The 20,964-nt window shown below is 46.9% G+C and overlaps 1 protein-coding gene across 1 annotated transcript in view; it reads right to left on the bottom strand.

The window, feature by feature from the left end:
* Positions 1–20,964, bottom strand: part of IQCA1 (IQ motif containing with AAA domain 1) — a 103,268-nt gene that overhangs the window by 64,555 nt on the left and 17,749 nt on the right. Inside the window, exon 7 of the mRNA XM_058809287.1 lies at positions 18,126–18,298. Within this exon, the coding sequence (XP_058665270.1) occupies positions 18,126–18,298 (173 nt within the window). The remainder of the gene's footprint in view (positions 1–18,125; positions 18,299–20,964) is intronic.

Genomic DNA, 20,964 nt, shown 5'->3' with positions numbered 1-20,964 from the left:
CTGAACTGCTTGGCAAGAGCTGATACCAACCAAGCTGTGCTGAAGGTTCAGACTAACCTAGAGAATACTCAATGTACCCACCAAGCATGGAAATGGGAAGATTAAAGGGGCTGGAAAGCAGATCCCTGGAAGGTTATTTCGGGTTTTTGGCTTGACTGCTGCAGTGCAGAACAGCTTTGGGCAGAGCTGCAAGGTGTGGAATAACATTGAAAGCATCTCCTGATGGATCTGAGGACACCTGCATGTCCCACGCCTGCCCCTGCAGGGAAAACTGACATCCAGCACTACCCCATGCCTGGTTTTCTAGCTCTGAAGTTCCTCAAGTGTGTTTCCTTTGGAGAAGGAAACTCTTTTGGAGTTGTTGATCACCCTGTGTTTACCAGGGCGCATTCCTCCAAGGATGAAGGGCTGCTCCCCCTCTTTCCCAGGCTGGCTGTCCCCAGGCTCCTTTCCAAGGTCAGCTTCCTGGTGGCTGTCTCCAGCCTTTGTGGGAGAGCAGGGTGAGCAGGGTGAGGAGTTCTTGCTGAGCAAGAGCAGGGTGAGCAGCCCTTGCTGAGCAAGAGTGGGGTGAGCAGCCCTTGCTGAACAGGAGGAGCAGCCCTTGCTGAGCAGGAGAGCAGCCCTTGCTGAGCAGGGTGAGCAGCCTTTGCTGAGCAGGGTGAGCAGTCCCTGCTGAACATGAGAGCAGCCCTTGCTGAGCAGGAGAGCAGGGTGAGCAGCCCTTGCTGAGCAGGAGAGCAGCCCTTGCTGAGCAGGAGAGCAGCCCTTGCTGAACATGAGATCAGCCCTTGCTGAGCAGGAAAGCAGGGTGAGCAGCCCTTGCTGAACAGGGTGAGCAGCCCTTGCTGAGCAGGAGAGTAGTCCTTGGTGAACAGGAGAATGGGGTGAGCAGCCCTTGCTGAGCAGGAGAGCAGCCCTTGGTGAACAGGGGAACAGGGTGAGCAGCCCTTGCTGAGCAGGAGAGTAGTCCTTGGTGAACAGGAGAATGGGGTGAGCAGCCCTTGCTGAGCAGGAGAGCAGCCCTTGGTGAACAGGAGAGCAGCCCTTGGTGAACAGGGGAACAGGGTGAGCAGCCCTTGCTGAGCAGGAGAGCAGCCCCCAGGGGCTGCTCCAGGGCTGGGGCCTCGCTGATGGAATAGCTCCCATTAAACTCTCATCTGGTTTGATTTTCTTGTGTCTTTCCAGTCTCTTCAGAGCAAGGTCAGAAATACAGAAGCTGGCTCAAAGAAACACCAGGTCAACTCCCACTGCATTTACTGAATTCCTTACCTTTGGTCAGCTTATCCTGCCAGCACAGAACACCCAGTCCTGGCTCAAATTTGGCAGAATTTCCAGTGCTCAGCATTCAACTTGAGAGACTGAAACAATTATGGGCAGTTTTAAGCAAGATTACTTTAACCCAGACTAGAAGCTTTGTAAGAATAGTTTTCCTGCAGAGTCAGCCAGAGGGAATCAAGAGTACTTTATTAACACAATATGAATCCTGTAAAGAGGAAAATAAAGCATGCCATTTTTTTCTAGCAAGGCCAGCCAAAAGAAATAACTTGCCCTCCAACATCACAAGTTTCTTTGGGATTTGGAGTGAAATGGAGTATAAGAGAGCATTTTGTTTTATGGGATTTGTTTATGAGAAATCTGAGCAAATGTTTTTGCTTCTCAGAAGTCAAGGTGGACCAAAATGCATCTCTACAGGAGGGGAAGAAGGCTCTAACCTGGCTGCTTCACCCTGCTTTGCCATGGCCCATCACTTAAAACTGAGGATAACGCAGTGCTCCCGGGGTGTGCCAGCCTCCCTGTGTGTGCTGTGCAAAGGGACACCCTTTATATCTGCCTGGAAAACTGGGAATGGGAGCCTGGGAGGAGCACAGAAGCTCTGTGCTTTCATCCTTTTTTCCAACACTAGATATCTAACATTCCAACAAGGAGGACATGTAGGAGTGATATGATGATTAGACGACCCTGCTTGTGGGTAAATGATGTGATTTTCATTGATGTAATTTTTGCAAGGTGATGAAAATGGATGGATCTGAGGTGGCATCAGACAAATTTCAGTATTTCAATACATTTCAGTATTTCTATCTCTGCCTTATAGCTGTGGTATCAGTGCAGAAATCCAGCCCAGGCTGGCAGAACTCATTTTTTGCCTCTCAGGATTAAAATGATGCCAACCACTGTGCCATGGCTGTCCCACTCACACAGGAGTTTAACCTCAGGAGTTTCCAAAGGACAGAGTGTGACCAGGTTCATCAGGCACTGCATCACTGCTTGGGAGAGTGGCTGGAATTTCATTTAAAATTTGAATCACTATTTGCACCTAAGACTGAACTGCCTTGAGAAGCACTTGTGATGCAGCAGGAAAATGTCAGTGGGAAAGGAGAAGCTGAAAATGGTTTTTAGGAATGACCAGACACTGCTTTCTCTTTCACTGCCCAGAATACCAAAAGGGGCCACAGTGAAGGTCTGGTCCAGCCTCCCTGCTCCAGCAGGGTCATCCCAGAGCACAGGGCAGAGGATTGTGTCTGGATGGCTCTGGAATATTGTCGTACACATCTTTTTGTGAAAATCCTTTCTTAGGATTTTTTCCTTCTGAGAAGCTGAGAGGCCTCAGAAACAAAATGTAAACAATGGTTATCGGCTGCTGTGGAATGCAACAGGTGAATTTTTGATTGGGCCATCTTAGATGTTTATAGTTAATGGCCAATCAAGGCCGAGCTATCTCAGACAGATTCTGAGAGAGCTCCTTTGTTATCATTATTTTCCTTTCTATTCTTAGCTAGCCTTCTGAGATGAAACCTTTCCTTCTATTCTTTAGTATAGTTACAATGTAATATATGTATCATAAAATAATAAATCTAGCCTTCTGAAACATGGAGTCAACATTCTCGTCTCTTCCCTCATCCAAGAACCCCTGTGACCACTGTCACAGAATATGCCCAGTGAGGGAGGCTCCACAGCCTCCCTGGATGCTCTGTTCACTGCTCAGTCACTGCCCAGGGAAGGATTTCTGCCTCCTGCTCAGGTGGAACTCCTGGGCATCAGCACCTGCCTGCTCCTCATGTCCCACTGCTGGGCCCCATGGAGGAGCAGAGCCTGCTCCATGCTCTGGGATATCCAGACATATAAATATCCGCCCTTTGGATATTTATACACGTTACAGAGGTCCCCTCTCTGCTGTGGCTACTCTTGAGCTCCTCCTTTCCTCCCCAGAGATGCTCCAATCCCTCCATCACCTCTGCAGCCTCTGCTGGACCCCTCCAGGAGCTTCTTGTCCTGAGGAGCTCAGAAGTGGACACAGCACTCCAGAGGTGCCTCCCAGGGCTGGGCAGGGGGCAGGATCCTACCCTGACCTGCTGGGAGTTCTCTTCCTGATGCACCACTGACCTTCTTGTCCCTTAGGGAACACTCATGGCTCAGGGACAGCTCCTTGTCCACCTCAAGAGATCTGGTTCTCTGTGGTTTATGTGAAAGCATAAATGAGCTATTTAATGATAATTCTGAGGCAATTTCATGCAGATGAAAGCAGTCTCGGTGCTTGATTTTTCCATGTACATCCCAAGTGGCTTTTGCAGCCTTATTGCAACAAATCCCCATCAGGTGTACACAGAGTGTAAAACCAGGGAAAACAGGAGAATGTTGCAGAATCCATCTATAAAATTAGAGATGTTTACACTCCTGGCCAATGCTGATAACCAAAGAGCTCACTAGAAAGAAAAATAATTTAGAACCTCTACTTTGGCATTTTAGAAGTGTGGGAAAAGACCAGGAGAAACATTCCAGATGAGCTCAGCTCTAAGCCAGGCATGGTATTAAGAGCAGCCATTTATCAGGAGTTTTAGCTCAAAACCCCAGTCATCTCTGCAGTCCAAGAAACACACTGTAATGCCTGGAGGTGCCAAGTTCCTTAACTATCACCTTTTTAGTTTTGAGAGGGAAAAATTGGGATGTTCTAATCCTGTACCTCTTTGGTGTGGCTCTGGTACATGATCTATAGTTTCTCAAAATTGGCTGGAATTGCAGACTGATAGAGTTGAATACCTTTTGCCTCTCCAAATGACTGATTCCTTCTGCACATTACTCAGTGGGATACACTCAGATTTAATCAAAAATAAGCACAAAGTGCAGCTTTTTTATTATTGTTAATTTAAATGATGGCTTAATAATGTGCTTTTAAACAATTTCTTTGGTAGATGGGGTCGGTGCTGCTGAGAATTGCTGGCAACGTGGCAAAGAGGTTGGAAAACCAGGGATGAAAGGGATATTCTCTGGGAATTTGGAGCTGGAGCCCGCTCTGGGAAGCAGCAGAGAGCACAAGCACAGGTAATTTCCCCAAAGTGGTGGAACAGGCAAGGTGGGGTGGGACGTGCAGTCGGGAGGTGAGCCCTGCAGGGCAGCTTTGCTCAATCTTTGGTGTTGTTTTCCAGGCCTGGAGACGTGACTGTGCCGCTTGCCAGGCCTCTGCAGAGCATCAGCTGTCTGGGATGGCCTCACTGCAGGAAAGCAGAGCTCCCTGGGGCAAAGGATGGGAGATTTGGGCAGAAGGGGATGCAGGCACACACGTGGGAGAGGCAGCAATCAGCCGCTTCCACCAAACTGCCAGCCTGGCACAAGGGACAGGGACAGGGACAAAGCCATGTGTCAGATGGGGTTTTTCAGGAGTGGATGGAGGTGGGAGGATTCTAAAATTCCAGAGCCAGAGCTGAGCCTGTGATGGAAGTACACCTTAGCACATGGCACAGCTCTGGCTCTGGAATGTTGGAACATTTGTGCTTTGCCTTGGGATGCTTGGAGGAGTCCTGCAGCTACACTGGCTTTAGCTCACAGCCAGGCTTTCAACCAGCAGCTTCAGGACTGGATGCTGGATTAGAGAGGCTTTCCAGAAAAAAAAAATAAATCTGGGAAGAGTTGTTTTAGAGCTGGTTTCCCTGTGTGATGAGGAACACAAAGCAGGAGAGTAAATTTCCTTTTCAAGCCACCAAAGGATCACTGAGGCAGTAAGGGGCTCTGGGAAGAGACAGGGGAGTATTTGAACAGATTTCAGGGCCAGCAAGTTTCCTGCTATTCCATAAATGCCTCAGGAAATACTGAACCAGCTTTTTTTATGCTTCTACACCCTCTGCTCAATTGGGGGAATCAAGGGGTACTTTGGGTTGGAGGGACCTTAAAGTCCATCTCATCCCATACCCTGGCCAGGGACACCTTCCACTGTCCCAGCTTGTTCCAAGCCCTGTCCAGCCTGGCCTTGAACTCTTCCAGGGATGGGGAAATTCAAACACATTTGTATTTGGCACAAGATCTTACTGATTTAGTTATTATTACTGTTGATATAGTTATTTTGTACAAGTAGAGCCTAAGAAGAACCACCTAAACTCCCTTATATGCCATTAAATGTCTTTTATTCAGCCTAGGATGATCCTAAGCCTGTCTGACACAGCACACAAACCATAATAGCTGGGTGTTTTTAGAGTAAATGCCTATAAATAATTAGAATTTCTGTTGTCTCTGCACAGAGCTGCAATGCAGCATGACTTAAAAGCCCTGGACTCTGACCTGGATAATAAAAACAACCTGCCTGATGGAGTCTGACTAATCTCCCCCACGCTGAAATTCCCAGTAAAACTGAAACACATTGGCTCTGGAAGGAATGGATGTGACTCAGGTTTCAGGCAAGTTCTTGCTCTGCCCACAGAAATACTGCCATCAAACCTTTCCAGCCTTGAATCTGAGTACACGATTTGGACAGAGTGGCTTTAATGTGAATTTTCCCCTGGCAAGAGCTTCCCTAGGTGCTCACCAACACACACTGCCCAGCTAACAAAGGAGCAGCCTGGTAGTTCTTGAGGGAAATTATCAAATAATTTTTGAAGAAGCTTTGTCTCAAGTGTGCTTGCCATATTTCCCAGCCCTGGGACTGCAGCCAGTGTTCTGCTGTCACCTAGAGCCTGTTCCAGCTATTCCACCATGGAGATGTTGAGGTTTAGGGGATAACCTGCTCCTGCTGCCTGGGTCCTCCTTCCCCCTCAGCTCCGGCTCCTTGGATTTGCAGAGTAAGCCTGGAATTTTCTCTGCTGGGTGTGGAATTCACTTGGAATTCAGCACTTGAGGAACTTGTCAGCAGGCTGTTAAATAATCCTGTTGGCACACTGGAGCCACAGTGCCCTGAATCAGCCTCGTGCTCCAGCAGACATTGCCCTGCCATGGTCCTCAGGGTGAAAAGTGGGAAAAAGCCCCTGCCAGTGAAAACAGGGAAACAACTGGATTTCAGAATTGAACATATCCTTCTTCTCTTGGGGGAAAGAATAACAGGCTGTCATCCACAGCCACATTTCCAGCCATAACTTGATTCCTTCATCTTCTCCAAGTCAAATCTGTTCTCTTGGCAATCAAGTCTTTTTTAATATATTCACCTGCCACAGACATTTGGGAACTGCTCTTTTGTCTTTGCCTTGGAAACACTTCCTATTTTCTGTCAGCCTTTGGTCCTAACTGTGCCTATTTATCAAAATGGTAACTCATAGGGTTTTTTTCCCCCAGTTTTAAGCCTCTTTCATCCCTTCTCTTCTGATTCTGCCTCTCCAGCTCCTCGTGGCTGCTTCTGCTATCCCTTTGCTCTGCTTGTGTCAGTCCATGCCACGGTTCTTTTTTACCCCACTTGCCTCCTTTCTTCTTTGCATTCTACAGAGCCAAGGCTGAAAATGCCTTTTCCAGCTCCTCTGCTTGCTTCTCCAAAGAGATCCATCTGTGGAGCAAGGGCTGCAGCTTGGGAGCCACTGCTCTGTGCTTCATGCTCATTTTTATTCTCCCTAGTTCTGAGCTTTTCCCTCAGTCTTTCTCTTCCCAGAATATCCATTAAACACCTCTCCTCTGCCAGCCACTGGCTCTTCAGTGCTTCTACCAGGCACCAGTGGGACTCTTGGCTCTTTTTTCTTTGCCTGTTTCTTGTTTCTATATGCCAGCAGATCTTTGCTTGTTGGAAATGGGGAAGTGGGAAAAATTGCTTCTTCCTCCTGCTCTGTATTAACTTGCTGGAGAAGACACCTCTCCCTGTCACAGTAGAGTGAAATAATAGCTGGGCTGGGTCTCTTCCCCTTCCCCTTGGGATTCATTCCCTTCTTCCTTTCTTTCTTTCTCGTTGATTAGGACCAGGCTGTGCTGGTTAAACCAAGAGCAGATCAGATGGCAGAGCAGGTTCCCCTGGGCCAAGCCTAGTAGGTATCTAGCAGGATTCCTGAAAGAGAAGCCAGCTCCAAGGTGAACATCAGGCCCCAGTTAGCAGTTTGAAACACCCCACTGCTCTGTTCCTGCCTTCAGAAACCCAGCCTGCTGTGTTAGGACTCTGCTTGAGAAAGGAATAGAGGAGGACAGCAGCTTAACACACTCACTGAATGGGCACAGCCTGCAGGATTTTCCAGGAAAAAAATTTTTAAAAAAGCCCAATCCTGCCTTTCAGACATGTAGAGCTTTATTATAACAAGCTGCTGGCAAGTGTGAGTCCCTGGGTGCCACTGATGTTTGTGTCTGGGTGAGTATCTATGACAACAAATAAACCTAATGTTTGGGAAGTGTCCTTGGGAATTTCACTGGGGGGGTTGCTGCATTAGGTTGGGAACACTTTGCATTTTCAGACTTTTAATTCCTAAGTATTATGGAGATGAGTATGAAGTGCTTTAGGAAAATGAACTAATTAGTCACCAGATTTTATTTTTCTTGTGTGCAAATGGGCCAGCTCAGACTAATGCTATTTACTTTAGCTGATTCCAGACTTTTGGATGTATAAAGGAGGGAATATTTTTAGGAGCTTTAATTCTAAGCAGGAGGCTTAGCCTCAAGGTCAGTGGACTGTGGGTATCCGTGGGTCACTTGCAGCCATTTGAAGAAAGCAGGAAAGGGAATCTAGCCTCAATTTTTTGTAATGGTCAGTTTTGCTTCTAGAGTGCTACAAATCAAAAATTGGGAAGCCTGGAGTTATTCTACAGAGCAGTGCTCAGGATAGGCAGGTCTGTGAGAATGGATCAATATAGTTAAAGGCATAATAATTATGCTAAATAAATGAAAATGTCTATAATTGGACCCATCTTTTTGCTCACAGGAGTTTTACCTTTTTCTTTGGTCCTCGTGCCTTTTGGAACAGAAATGTCTCTGCTATCCCTGTAAAAATTCACACAGGCTGAGGACAATCTTGCCTTTGGTCTACAGCTGAAAACTACAGAGACAGAAACTAGGGCAGGAATGGGGTGGGGAAAAGGTAAAGCCTTTTTGGGCAGAGGGATTTGAGAGCAAGCAGGTTGAGGATTCTGTAGAACTGGGCTTGTGACTTTGCTGATGTGGGGCTGTTGAGATCTGAATGAGCTTTTCATGTTGCTTCTGCATCATTTGTGTGCAAGTGTGGCAAGAGGTGTGCAGTGCAAATCCTGCCTGATGGAGAGCTGGGTATCAGCTCACAAATGCTGGAAGTTCTGAGCATTCCTGCAAAGGCAGAAAGCCCAAAGTGCCACGGCACTGAAATGTGTTTTTCCCTGGTTTTGCATTGGTGAACTGCTTGGAGAACAAGACTGTGATTCTGCCTGGCTGTAACAGCCTTGAAAAAGGCTCAAAACCAACAATGTCTTATTCTCTGAATCCCTGTGGAAGTCAATGGGAGTCTGCTTGGAATGAGGACAATTAAATAACATCAGGACCTGACCCTCTTCCCAGTGAATGCAAAACCTCTCAGGAAAAGGAGAGATCAGTCAGGGAAGGTCCCTAAGGGCTTTGTGATCTGAGATGGCTGAGTGTCTCTCTGGAAAGGAATCACAGTGTTTGGAAAGCTGGTGAAGATGTGCTTATGTGCAGCATTGGTGCACTTGGTGATTAAATAAGGAGCATGACTTGTTATGTTGAAAACCCCTTGGGGAGCTCAGTTTGCACCTATGCTGCTTTAAGAATCTTCTTTTCGTTCCTTAGAAATTTGGATAGTTGAATGAGCAAAATCCAGGATTGCAAAGAGCCCTTTGCATGTGTTTTCAATCACTGCACAGAGGTGGCAATCATAAATCCAGGTGTCAAACTGGAAATAAAAGGTTATCTCGGAGTTTGTGGTGATTTAGAAAGCAGAATTGGTGATCTTATCAATGCCTCTCTGGAGATGTGACACCAGGGTCCAAGTGGCCTTGCTGTTTCAGATAGCTGCAGCCAAGATTTATCTGTGTGTGGGGAATAGATGAATCCAGGGGCTTCCTGCTGGTGCCCCCCAAAGCCATGGAGCTGCCTCCATTAATGTCAGCACTCTCGTAAATTCTGATCTTGCACTGAAGGAGGCAACTTCTGCCATTGCACAGAAGCTTCCAGAGGTGTCCCCTGCCTCCTGTAAATCCATGGACACCCAGTAAAGTGGATTAACTGCAGGTGGACTTCATAACAGCTGTCCCTCCTTTGGAATTAGAGGGGTTCACGCTTCTAAAAAGATGATCCCATAAGCAAGAAAGGCCTGAAGGGGTTTTTGTTGTTGTTTTGTTTTAAATGGCTTTCAGGTTAGGTAGCTGATTCCAATCTATGGGAAAACAGGTTGCAGAGCTGTTGGCTCCACTCTCCCCTGCCATAAACAAACAATTCTCTTGTTTCTGATAACTTATTTCCCTTCTATTAAAGGAACCCAGTGGGTTATTTGCTTTGGTTCACTCCTCCCGTGAGCCAGTGGTGCATTTGCATTCCATCCCCCTGCTCCCTCCAGCCCTAAAGATGCCTGCCAAAATTAGTCAACAGATAACTACACAGTGGAAGCTTTTAAGAACGTGTTAGGAAAGGCTTGAACATTACCCATTAATGTTTACAGCTCCTAATTATCTTAATTAATCAGTCTTGGAGGCTGTCTGAGCCGGGAGCCCAGAGGCAGCATTTCAGTTCCCACAGATGGTCTTTAAGTCACTGCCATGGCTGCTTGCAGCGAGGAGCTCAGCAGGCTCTGCCTGCCAGGATGTTTGTGCTGGGTCCTGGGCAGCCTGTGCTGGGGGGTTCCTGCTGGAGACTGAACTCCCAAAAGCACCTGGGAGCAGGCTGGGCTGTGCTCAGGGAGAGGGATGCTGAGTAGAAGCTGTCCCTGCAGAAATGCCTCCTGGCAGGGGACAGAGGCACTCAGAGAGCACCAGCACTCATTGTTGGGATACAGGGATTGCTGCCTTGGCAAAACCTGGGATTGCTAGCTCTGTCAGAAAACAGAGGTGAAACTACTGACAGAAACCCTATCCCCCAGATATTGCCTCTTCTAACAATGTTTCTTTACTTCTGCAGGAAGACCAAGTGTTTGGGCAGAGGACACTCCAGGCTGCGCCATCCTCTTTCAGAGCTTCATTTCCATAATTCAGAGCTTATCTTCACTCTCCTGAGGAAAACCAGGAGATTTGGCTAAGAGACACAACCCTGCAGAGGAATTCAGAAGGAGAATCTGCTTGTTTTGTGCTATTCCCAGAAGAATTTGGTTTGTGTAAACTGCACAAAGTACAAGAGCGCAGGGGAATATGTATTCAACTCCAGGTGAGGACAGGAGAAAACATGGCGCAGGTACAGATCTCTTTCTAATTTAGTTCACCTCATCCTTGTCTGGTGGAATTAGCAGACAACCACTTATTTATACCCAAATCCTGATTATTACCATGAGCTCACAGCTGCTCCTAGCTGGTAACTTCTGCTCCTGGGTGGAATGCCATGTGCAAGTGGTTTGTGAGCATGTGACAATGATGACAGGGAAAACAGGTAATGAGAGTTTTCATTAGGTGAAAAGAGAATGGTTCTTCAGCCATCTACAGACAGCTCTTGTGGGCAGCAACTCCTCTCTGTGCTGAATATCAAGTGCCAAATACCAAAGAGGCATTTTTTTGGGTAGGTTCCTACAGCAGGAATGCCCCTGCAGTGTGGGAAATGGATTTATAAGGAATTTTTTAGAAGGTTTACATAGTATGTATTTTAATGTAAATACAAATTTCAGCAGGAGTTCCTGCAGGAGTTCCTCCAGCAGGAATGCCCTGCAGGAGTGGCAGAGAAGAAGGGGATGGTTCTTCCAGACTCACAGGGCATTGCATGGAAAGAGGCCTGTGATCAAGGGGCTCCATGTCTCTGGTTGTGTTCCAAGGATCTTAAGCCCGGCACTTGCTTTTGGACAACTGTCTGCTGGAGAGGCCTGTGCCACCAAACCTGGTTTTGAAGCAATTTCCCATCAGCTGTTCCAGGAGTGGCAGCCATGCTGTGTGGAGGCTGCAATCCACACTCCTGGGCTGTTGGAAAGCAGTGCTGGCAGGCTGAGGTGAGCCAGATGGGACTGGAAAGCGCTGCGAGCCCGGCTGGGTTTGGAGCCGTGATTCCCTGGTCTTGTATTGGACTAAAGGCAGGAATTGTTACACCTTGGAAGCAGAGCAGGGGGTGCTGCTGCTGGCACTGCTGGGGTGCCATCCCTCTCTGCCCTGTTGGCCAGGCTTCCCTGCTGAGGGATGGCCTGGCACCTTCACCACTGACTCCAAAAAAGCAGAGTGCATGGAGTGGGAAATGGGCAGTGCCTGACACTGATGCCTCAGGTTTGAGCTTTTCTATTTTTCACATTCTGTGCTGCTTTAGTGTGTACTTCTGAGCTTCATATTATGGGATGTTGAGCTCTCTGCACAGAGCAGGGAGACAAAACAATTCCTGCTCCAGCTGGGGACCAGGGACAAATGATCCAAATCTCAGCACCAAGAGCACAAACAACGTGGGCTGGAGAGACAAAAACAAGAAGGATGAGATTTGATAACCTAAAGCTGTAGTGGGACAACAAACTGCAATATGCAGAACGGAGCAGAAATTATAAAAGTGACAGACCCTGTGACCAGTCATCCCATTTTGTGACCATTTTGGTTCATCTTGGGTGCAGCCCTGGCCGGGCTCTCGTGCTGCCCAAGGTGGATCCACTGAGGCCTCCTACTAAATCCCTACTTTTATTCTTTAACTCTGTCTAGTCTTTGTTCTAGGTCAGCCTTGACAAGGCATCAACACAAATGAACACTTTCCCTGTTCTGTGGGGTTTCAGTGCAAAAACCTCTCTCTCCATTCACCTCCCTCCTGCCTCCCCCTTCCCCAGCCCCTGCTGCCCAGGGAGCCCCAGGAACAGGAATATTGGCAGTAAACTCAGCTCTACAAAACAGGCTGAGGAAAAAAGGGAAACAAAACACCATCACTTCCTATTTCTTTCTCTTCCCTCTGCATCAAAGCCTGGGCTGGCTGTCAGGAATGTTCAAAATGAATAAATAAAGCACAGGAACCCCCCCTGCTTCAGGAGGAGTCTCATTCACTCACCATGAAGCTTGGCCAATTCCTTTTCTGACAGTACTCGAGTCAGCAGGCAGAGCAAGAAGATCATTCAAAGCTAATCAGTAAAGTGTAAACCTATTATGGAAGCACATTTACCCCTCACTGCCTCCTCCCTCCCGAAAACCAATCCCCAAATCTGTGGGAATAACACACAGCCTCCATAAAAGTTGCTATTACTTAGATCCCCTGTTATTAGGTCAGTGATGGCACTGATGAAATGCTCCCCAGAGCTCTGAGCAGTGGTGGATAAATCCTGCCAGAAATTCATGGAGTAATTTGTTACAGCTCGAGGGCATGAGGCACAGCACAGCAGAGCCCGTGCATGAGGCTCTCCCCTGTGATTCTGGAGGCCATGTCTGGTAATAAAAATCTCATCTTGATTTCTCATTCTTTGTATTGATTTCTGTCAGAAAAGACTTGTCTTAGACAAAGATACTGCTGTATTTCTCTGGATAATAAAGGGATCCTTCTCCCCTTTTCTGCCCATCCCTTTTTGAAATTCATTTTAGGGATGACTCTAACAAGACTCGTTCTTTGGGAACTGGTTTATTCTCTGGGCAAAGAGTTCAGAAGATGATGACTGCCTTTGCATATTCAGCACAAAACCCTAAATGTGAAATTACAGAAAAATGGGTTTGGTTTGGAACAGGAAAGGAAATTGAAGCTAAAACCCCAGCTCTGCTGTATCTTAATATGAAACTTTGTTATTAATTGAATGGATGGAATGTGTGGGACTCAAGTGATTACCATCCAGACTCAGATCTATAGAATCATAGCAACTGCTAATTTTGGATCATTTGTACTCCTGCTGTTGGAAAAAAAAATAAAAGAAGGGCAGGTCTGTAGGTAAACTGTACAATGCTTCTTCACACAGCATTTATAAACAACTATCTTTCTTTTCTAGTGTGGCTGGACAAGGCCACATGTGTGGTGGTTTGACCGGAATAAGTGGGAATTCTGGGATGTTCTGGTCAAACCAATGGGTGCTTGGATTTTGATATTGGCACCTGGGGTAGCCAGTGGGTTTTAGGACACACCTCCGAGAACACCCAGGGGTTAAAAGCAGAGCTTCGGCCCTGGGAGGCTCTCTTGGGACTTCGAAGGACCGAGGTCGGAGCTCTCCCCCGTCCAGCCGCTGCCGCTGGGCGGGGGAGGGGCAGCCATGCGGTAGGCCCGGGCCTGGACAGACATGGGAGTGAGGAGGCCTTGGAGGATGGAAGGGTGGAGGAAGAGCCCTAAGAGACATCGGACAGCCTTCCCCCCCCCCCCCCCCCCCCGGAGACAGATAGAGAAAGAGAGAGAGAGTGCAGCCTGTGTCGTTACCTTGAAATTCAGTAAATATGTGCTGGCAGCAGGCAGCCCAGCTGAGGAGATGGGGGGGGGGGGGGTGCAGCCAGGAGTCCAGCCGCCTGGAGGAGTTTTTAACCCCTTTTGGACAATGAAAACCCTACAGAACATTAACCCTTCCTAGACGTGTGATAAGAGTGGAGGAGGACAAAGGAAATGAACCAGTGATGGGGGTCTGAACCAGAGAGAGAGAGAGTGAGAGATGTTGAAAGAAGGGAGAAGATGGAGTGGCATTTTATGCTGGACTCTTTTGTGTAGCCATGGACAGAGCCATGTTTCCGTGTGATACAGAGACTGAGTCCAGGGGGAGAAATGTCCCAGTGCCAGAGAAGATTCAGTGTGGGTACCCCTCGGCCCCAGGGGGTATATAAAATATGGGGGGGATAGATGTCGCAAAGGTGAGAAGGTGAGATACTGTGTTTTTCTGGAACTGGTCAAAGCAGCCTTAAAAAAAGACAACCCTGGAAGCAGCCCTGATCCCTGTTCGGTGGTGAGAGCACCGGAACAAGGACGGAAGAGGCCACCACGACACATGGAAGGACTCCCTCTCCTCTTGAGGAGCTGAAAGTCTGAGCAATCTAAAGGGTGGTGTTGGACCTAGAATTGGTGATTTGGAGGATGTATTGTATTGGGAATTTAGGGGGGAGGAGGAGGAGAGTGTTTTTGTGAGGTTTTCATTTTCCTTGGTTTTTTTTTTTCTCTTTTCTTTTGTGTGTAGTTTAGTAATTGTTTGTGTGTAGCTTAGTTAATAAAATTTTCTTTATGTTTAAGTTTGGAGCCTGCTTTGCTTATTCCTGGTCACATCTCACAGCAGACACCGGGGAGAAGGTGTACTCATGGGGGCTCTGGCTTTGCCAGGCCCAAACCATAACAACATGGAAATCTGGAAGGCTTTATGTGAATAATTTGCAAACCAAAAAGAGCAGCTCCACAGAAGTCAACCCAGGTAAATTGAAGGATGGATGGTAAGACTGAAAAATGCAATGTTATATCAAAATTATTTTATCTCCTCTGCAGTAGGATTGATATAAGCAACTGGAACAATTTCATTTAGTCCATTCCTTTGGGTTTTGCTTTCCTTGGCTTTTATTATAACCTCTCTTCCTAAGAAGCTGCTTTGGGTCTTGAAATGACTGAAGCTGCTCCCTTGTGCAATGAAAGCGATAAATATTTACAGCAGCTCTTACAAGTTGAGAAATTTAATATGTGCTCATTCCTTTTGTACTCTAAGAGTAACTGTGCTAAAAGACAATGCCTGCTAATTGTATTTTCTATCACAGTCCTTTCAGAGTGAAAGATAAAATATGGAAGTTTGGCTTTATTTTCTACTCCACACAGCAAAATTTATTCAAAAGAATCTTTGTTCCCCTTTATCTATTTATTTAATAGACTATAAAAAATAGTAAACTCTGTCAAAAAACCTAGTTGAAGAATAATTTACAAGCTACAATTAGCTGTTGATCTGTCAGACTGGCTTAGGGGAGAGCCAAACTATATCCTGGCAGGTAATAATTAATGCAAACCTTGACACTTCAGGCCCGGCCCTCTGTTGAGCAGGACACAGCTCCCAGCTCTCTGGCAGGAAAGCCTGGCTCTGCAGGATACACACACTCCCCTTGTGGAGAAATAAGCTGATTTTTTTTTTTTTTTTGAACCTATTTTGGATGCCAACAAATGTGTCTGAGGGGAAAGTGATTGTGGTCACAATAAGAAGAGGCCTGCTGTGAGAAGCAGGGCTCAGCAGCTCGCTCTGGTTCCTCTCAGCTCTGTAAATCACTGCCTCACTCAGCCAGAGTCAAATGAGCCCCAGCACTGGGCCATGGCCAGCCTGTGCTGCAGCTGATGGCAGCTCTCCCACTGCCTTCACCAGGGGCAGGATTTCATCTGCTAAATCACCACAAGAGCTTTTATCAATGAGAGCTGTCTGGGCTTGGCTGAACCATGCACTAATGATTTTTAGGGGTCATGACAGAGAGTTAAATTGCAAGGAGAGAGTAGCAGGGAGTATGATGGGGCTTGGAGCAGCCTGGCCTAGGGGAAACTGTCCCTGCCCATGGCAGGGGGTGGAATGAGATGAGCTTTAAGGTCCCTTCCAGCCCAAACCACGCTGGGCTTCTCTGATCACTCACTGCAACCGGTGTGACACTGTCCCTGTGCCACCTGCAGATTGCAGTCCCACTGTCCCACTGCAATGACCCTGCTCTCAGGCAGGCACAGAACGGCACATCTTGAGCCTAAAAGCAGTTTTAAGCCTAATCAGACCATTTTGATAGGAAATGGTTAATGGTTAAAATATGATATTGTTTCAGATGGGTGGGTTATTGTACAAGGTTGGAAGGGAGCTGTTTTCTCACTCTGTCTCAAATGCAGCAGAGCAAGCCTGACTGGAGGCTTATCTCTAAGCACCCTGTGGGTGTATCTTAGTCCCATCTAGTATAATCCCTTGCTCAGGGGATTATCCATAAAACTATCCAAGAACAGTTAATGTGGTGCTTAAATTCCAGCATCTCCTTTAATCTTTGTTAATTTTCAAATCTAGATGAGATTCAAGACTACTGAGCCTGACTAGGCAGACCAGAAAAAGGAATCCTTGGAGCTTGCTTAATCAGGTATGTTCACATGCTGGGCTACTGGTGTGCCTCTAGCCGTGAGTCTCACCGGAAGTTGAGATATAAATGTAGCAAGCAAGTCCCATCCTGCTTGTAAGGGCTGCAAAAAGAAAGCTCAGCACTTTACATGCCACCTTAGACAGGAACATGAGGCTGAGGGCGCCCCTGAATCAGGCAGCAGGAGTTTTGATGAAGTGCCCTCTCTGCCACCCCTCTGCACCTCCCTCCACTGAACCATGGCTGCAGCTCCCTCAAATGATCCTTTGGATGGCTTAGGCTGCTGGTTGGCCCTGCTGTTAAGGGTCTCTGTGGACCAGATTTAACTTTTAATAGTGTCTCATAATGTCTTAAAAGAGGTTTATGGCTCAGCCTGGTTCTCTGGGAGATTGCCTGCTCCCTGCTAATCTGCTACAGAAACATTGCCATTGGTTCCAGTATTTCAGGGAGTTCTCCCCCAGCTCCACAGCCAAGTTAATTGGACACAATTGACCTATGGTAGAGAATGACTATTAGGTGAGGAATATTAAGCAAAGGGAATAAGATCTTTCTGTAGCTCAGAACATGCTGGGAGCTGTGGGGAATGGCAGGAAATGGCAGCTCAAGGAGTGTGCAGAGCAGGCCCTAGGAGAGGGCTGATTTAAGGAATGGGAAAGTGCTTTGCAATAACTGAGGTTTGTAAAACCAGCGGCTCTTTCCAAAGGAGAGTAAAAATACACTGCAGTCTTGAGAGTCTGTAAGAGGCAAAAGTGCAAGAAAGAAGAGAAATAGGTTGTGGCAGACCTGTGAGAGTGCTGGTTTTGATCATTCTTTCTTTTTTAACAAGCACTTCACTGGAGCACAGCTGCCCAAACCTGACTGAAGGAGTCAAGGAACAAACAGGGCAGGATTTTATCAGAATGCATTTGTTTCCCACTGGAAACTGCATGCTGAAGGCAAGTCCAGTACCCCGAGCAAACACTCAATGATTAATGGGCATGACACTGGTCCACAAGACAAATATGAGCCCTGTAACATCCTTGAGCAGCTCAAGACACAAAAACAGTTTGCAGAGCAGCTTTATGCAGAGCAAATGAAGCCTTGCTGCCAAATCCTGGAAGTTTTGGTAGCTGCTTCCCAATTTACTTTCACACACTGATCCTCTGGATGGGGTAAATCCCATAAAATTATCAAACCAGCCCATATTCCTTAGGGCAAGAGTTCCCAGTGTCAGAATTGCCAGTCTCAAAAGTTCTTTGGCTGAAGTAAACTCCCTGAGAGAAGCAGAGGTGTCAGCAGAGGGTTTAAAACTGTGTAAGTACATGCTTAACTCTACTGAGACGTGAAGTTTCCCTGAGATCAGCAGAGTCAGGTTCCATTTGGGGCAGTGGCTCCAAGGTCAGGCCTCAAGAACTAAAGTGTTTCAGATTCATGGCTAATACCAGCAGCAGGATGGCAGTGCCAGTGACGTGATGTGATTTGCTATCAGGCGAATAATGGTCCTTCCACCTCATGGAAGAGTGAGTTTCATCTCTTAAACCTCAGGGAGAAAAGTCACTGCTCCTGAGGTTTAGAGTGTGCTGCTTGCAATTCCAAAGACTGGGCCCAAGGTAATGTGCAAGGTGAAGGTGTCCCACTTGAATATTTGTGGCTCTGACCCACAGCCAGTGACTGAAGGAGCACCTCTGAGCCCTGGCAGGAGCTCTGGTCTCCCTGGTCAGGAATCCTCCAGCTCAGCATTTGGGCTTTGCAGCTGGTGCAGAGCTAACTCCTCACCTGGGACTGGCAGCACTGCCTTAAAGATCGGTTTTGCAGTTTGTAGGAACTCAAAACCGGACACTTGGGGGCAAATGGACTGGTTCAGGGGTCAGTGTTTCTGCTCACCTGCACTCGAGGAAGCACTGGGTGATCTCCTCCTGGAAGGTTTCCTTGATGTGGGGCCCCTCTGCTGCCCTCAGCTCATGTGTGAAGGAGTAGTTTGCTCTTTCCTGGAATTCACCTTCCAGGACATTTGTTTTCTGCAAGCTGATCATTACCTCCAACTCGGGAGGCAGGCTCTGAAAAGGAGAGGAGAAAATAAAAGGTATGAATGAAAAGAAATTTAATATTTACTGGAATGCCAGGTTGACAGTGAATCTGAGCTTAAGCCTTAATTTACTTGCAGGAAGCCAGGAAAAAAAACCAACCCTGTGCTCATAAAAAGTGCCTGGATGCACACAATGGTCTATTGTTGGTATTTCAGCATTAATTAACAACATTGCAATGTACAAAAACAACCTTTGCAGCGTGGGATCCTGGATCTCAATGCGACAGGTGAGAGAGCTGCTGTTCTGCAAATGCCAGCTTTATCCATGTCAGAAGGGTGCCAGAGAATTTTTTAATTGAATTTTCAAATGTCTGGACTTCCCATTGGAGCTTTTTAATTAGCCAGTATTGTTTTTAATTTGTGCACTGAAATTTTTATATGCACACTGCTTGGTCAGTGGTTTCCTGGTATTTTGTTGCAGCTGGTCAGACTCCTTTAGGAAATCAACTTCCCTTGAGGAACAACAACAACAAAAAAGGAATAAACATCCCCCCCCCCCAACACTATAACAAAAATCACAGCTCCCCAAGTTTCCCATTATTTGATAACCTTGGAAAGAAGGGCTTCTCAGCCAGTTTCAAGTCCTACAATAACTTCTGCTCTGTGATTGATTTTACACATGTAGTGTGAGGGAGAAAAATGAAAGTCTTTCTGGTATTCAAATACAGAAGCATGAAAAAACCCATCTGTGTGGGTGGGCTGAAACTTTGCATTTTTCAGCTTGTAATCATTGATAAAATTAAGATGTTCCCTGTGTTTTACAAGCTATTGCTACCTTGTAAGTGTAGAGGAAAATCTATTTTAAAAATCAACTTGTGAACTGGCTTTGTGGTTTTAGGTTTTCTTAATTCTGGAACAAATTGTTTTTTTCATGTACTTGGGAATTATGAATCATATTGTCTGATGGCATATGACAAATTTAAGAAGGGAAAAGAGGAGAAAATATGACAATCTGGTTTTGTAGTACAATTTTATTTCTTTTCAAAGTTTGTAACTGACATGGGTGGCAGCATATGTGAACAAAAGCTTGGTTTGCATGAAAAAAAAAAAAACAATATAATTTTGCTCTGATCTTTCAACTTCAGGGCATACAGAAATTGTCCTTAACTGGCACATCTCAAACTGATTCAGTAATGCATTCTTCTTGCTCTGGTGTATTTTCTGGTCTGCTCCTCAGTTCCTGAGGCCTCCCATGAAGACAAAAAGCTCTGTCAAAGCTTTGGCCAGCTCATATTTAAGATCTGTTATTCCCTGGTTTTCTGTGCTTCCACCAGGTTCCAAAAATCACTAATAAGTGCCAAGCAACTTTGGTTTCTGAGCACCCAGAGGGATCCCCCACTGTCCAAAGCAAGCACACAGGCCCCATTCAGAAAAGCAATTTACTGCATCTGGGATGTGTGACTTGCACTGTGCTCCAGGAATGGGTCAAGGGAGAAAATATTCAGGAGGAAATAAGAACAGCAGTGTGCTTCTGAAAGGTGGCTGCACATGTTCCCTCCCTGAGTATGTGACCCCAAATGCTGCCTTTTACCCTGAGATGTTGCCTCTGCTCCATTCCAGGTTTTCAGGGAAGTTGTGTTTCCAATCTTCTCCCTCACCAGCACCTATTTATGAGTATAACACAGCTACTATTGGCAGTGTTTACTTGTATTTCACCATTGCCTGCCTTCCTGATGTTGAACAAAGCCCAGATGTGATGCTGCTCTCTCAGGGGCTCCTTTGGAAACCAGAGGAGCCCCCACAGGGCCTGTTTTCCAGACTGAGATACAAAACCAACTCCTCTGTTTGTTACAGCAATCCTCAGGGGATTCCTGAGAAATTCCCAGCAGATGGGCATGAGGGTGCCTGCAGCTTTAGGGAGGCTGATGGACAGAGACAGGCTCCTCTCCAGCACAGCCTGCGCACTGAAAGGTGCAATGTCACCAGGTGAGCAGGGAAGGGAGGGATCCTGCACCACCTCAGCTGCTGGGTGCATGATCCCTCCCTTCTGCCCAGGCTCTGGCACTCACCTGAGCCTGCAGTGAGCCACTTCAGCTCCCTAAAAACTGGAAAATAATCCCTTGTGTCTTTTCCTCTCCTCCCACCTCCTCAAGTTACTAATTTCCCACTATAACAAGGTGGATCAGCCAGCTGAGGGCCAGTGCCACAGCAAGGGCAGTGGGAGCAGAGCAAGGTGGGGAGAAGCAGCAGCACAGGCAGCAGAGCTCCTCCCCGCCATCCCAGATGCTTTGCAGCTCCTCTGAGCTGCTCTCCACTGCACCTTGAGGGGGCCTTGCATGACCAGTTTGTCCCACTGTGACTTTATTCAGCAGCCCCAAAACCAGACAAGGTAAGAGCTGTTTGAAGTGGCAAACAGGAGGTGCCAGTGTGAGATCAGCACTAGGAAATTCTTATCTCAAAAAGAGAATTGCTACAGCCCATATATGATGTCAAGAAGCTGCTGTGGACACAGCCCAGGTAGCTCTGAACCAGCTGGCTCAGATGCTGACAACAACAAGGCCATGGGAAATGTTCTGGTTGGCAAAACCCAGCTCAGCCCTGGGTAAATATTTGTCCAGTTCCCTGTCTGAGCACCATTCAGTTATCAATACATCTGCTAACAGGAGTTTATCAGCTGTACTCAGCACCAAGGCTGGA

Source organism: Ammospiza caudacuta, chromosome 8, assembly GCF_027887145.1.
Source record: "Ammospiza caudacuta isolate bAmmCau1 chromosome 8, bAmmCau1.pri, whole genome shotgun sequence".
Classification (NCBI taxonomy): domain Eukaryota; kingdom Metazoa; phylum Chordata; class Aves; order Passeriformes; family Passerellidae; genus Ammospiza; species Ammospiza caudacuta.
Note: the sequence above shows the minus strand (reverse complement) of the source record. Positions and strands in the feature narration are given on the sequence as shown.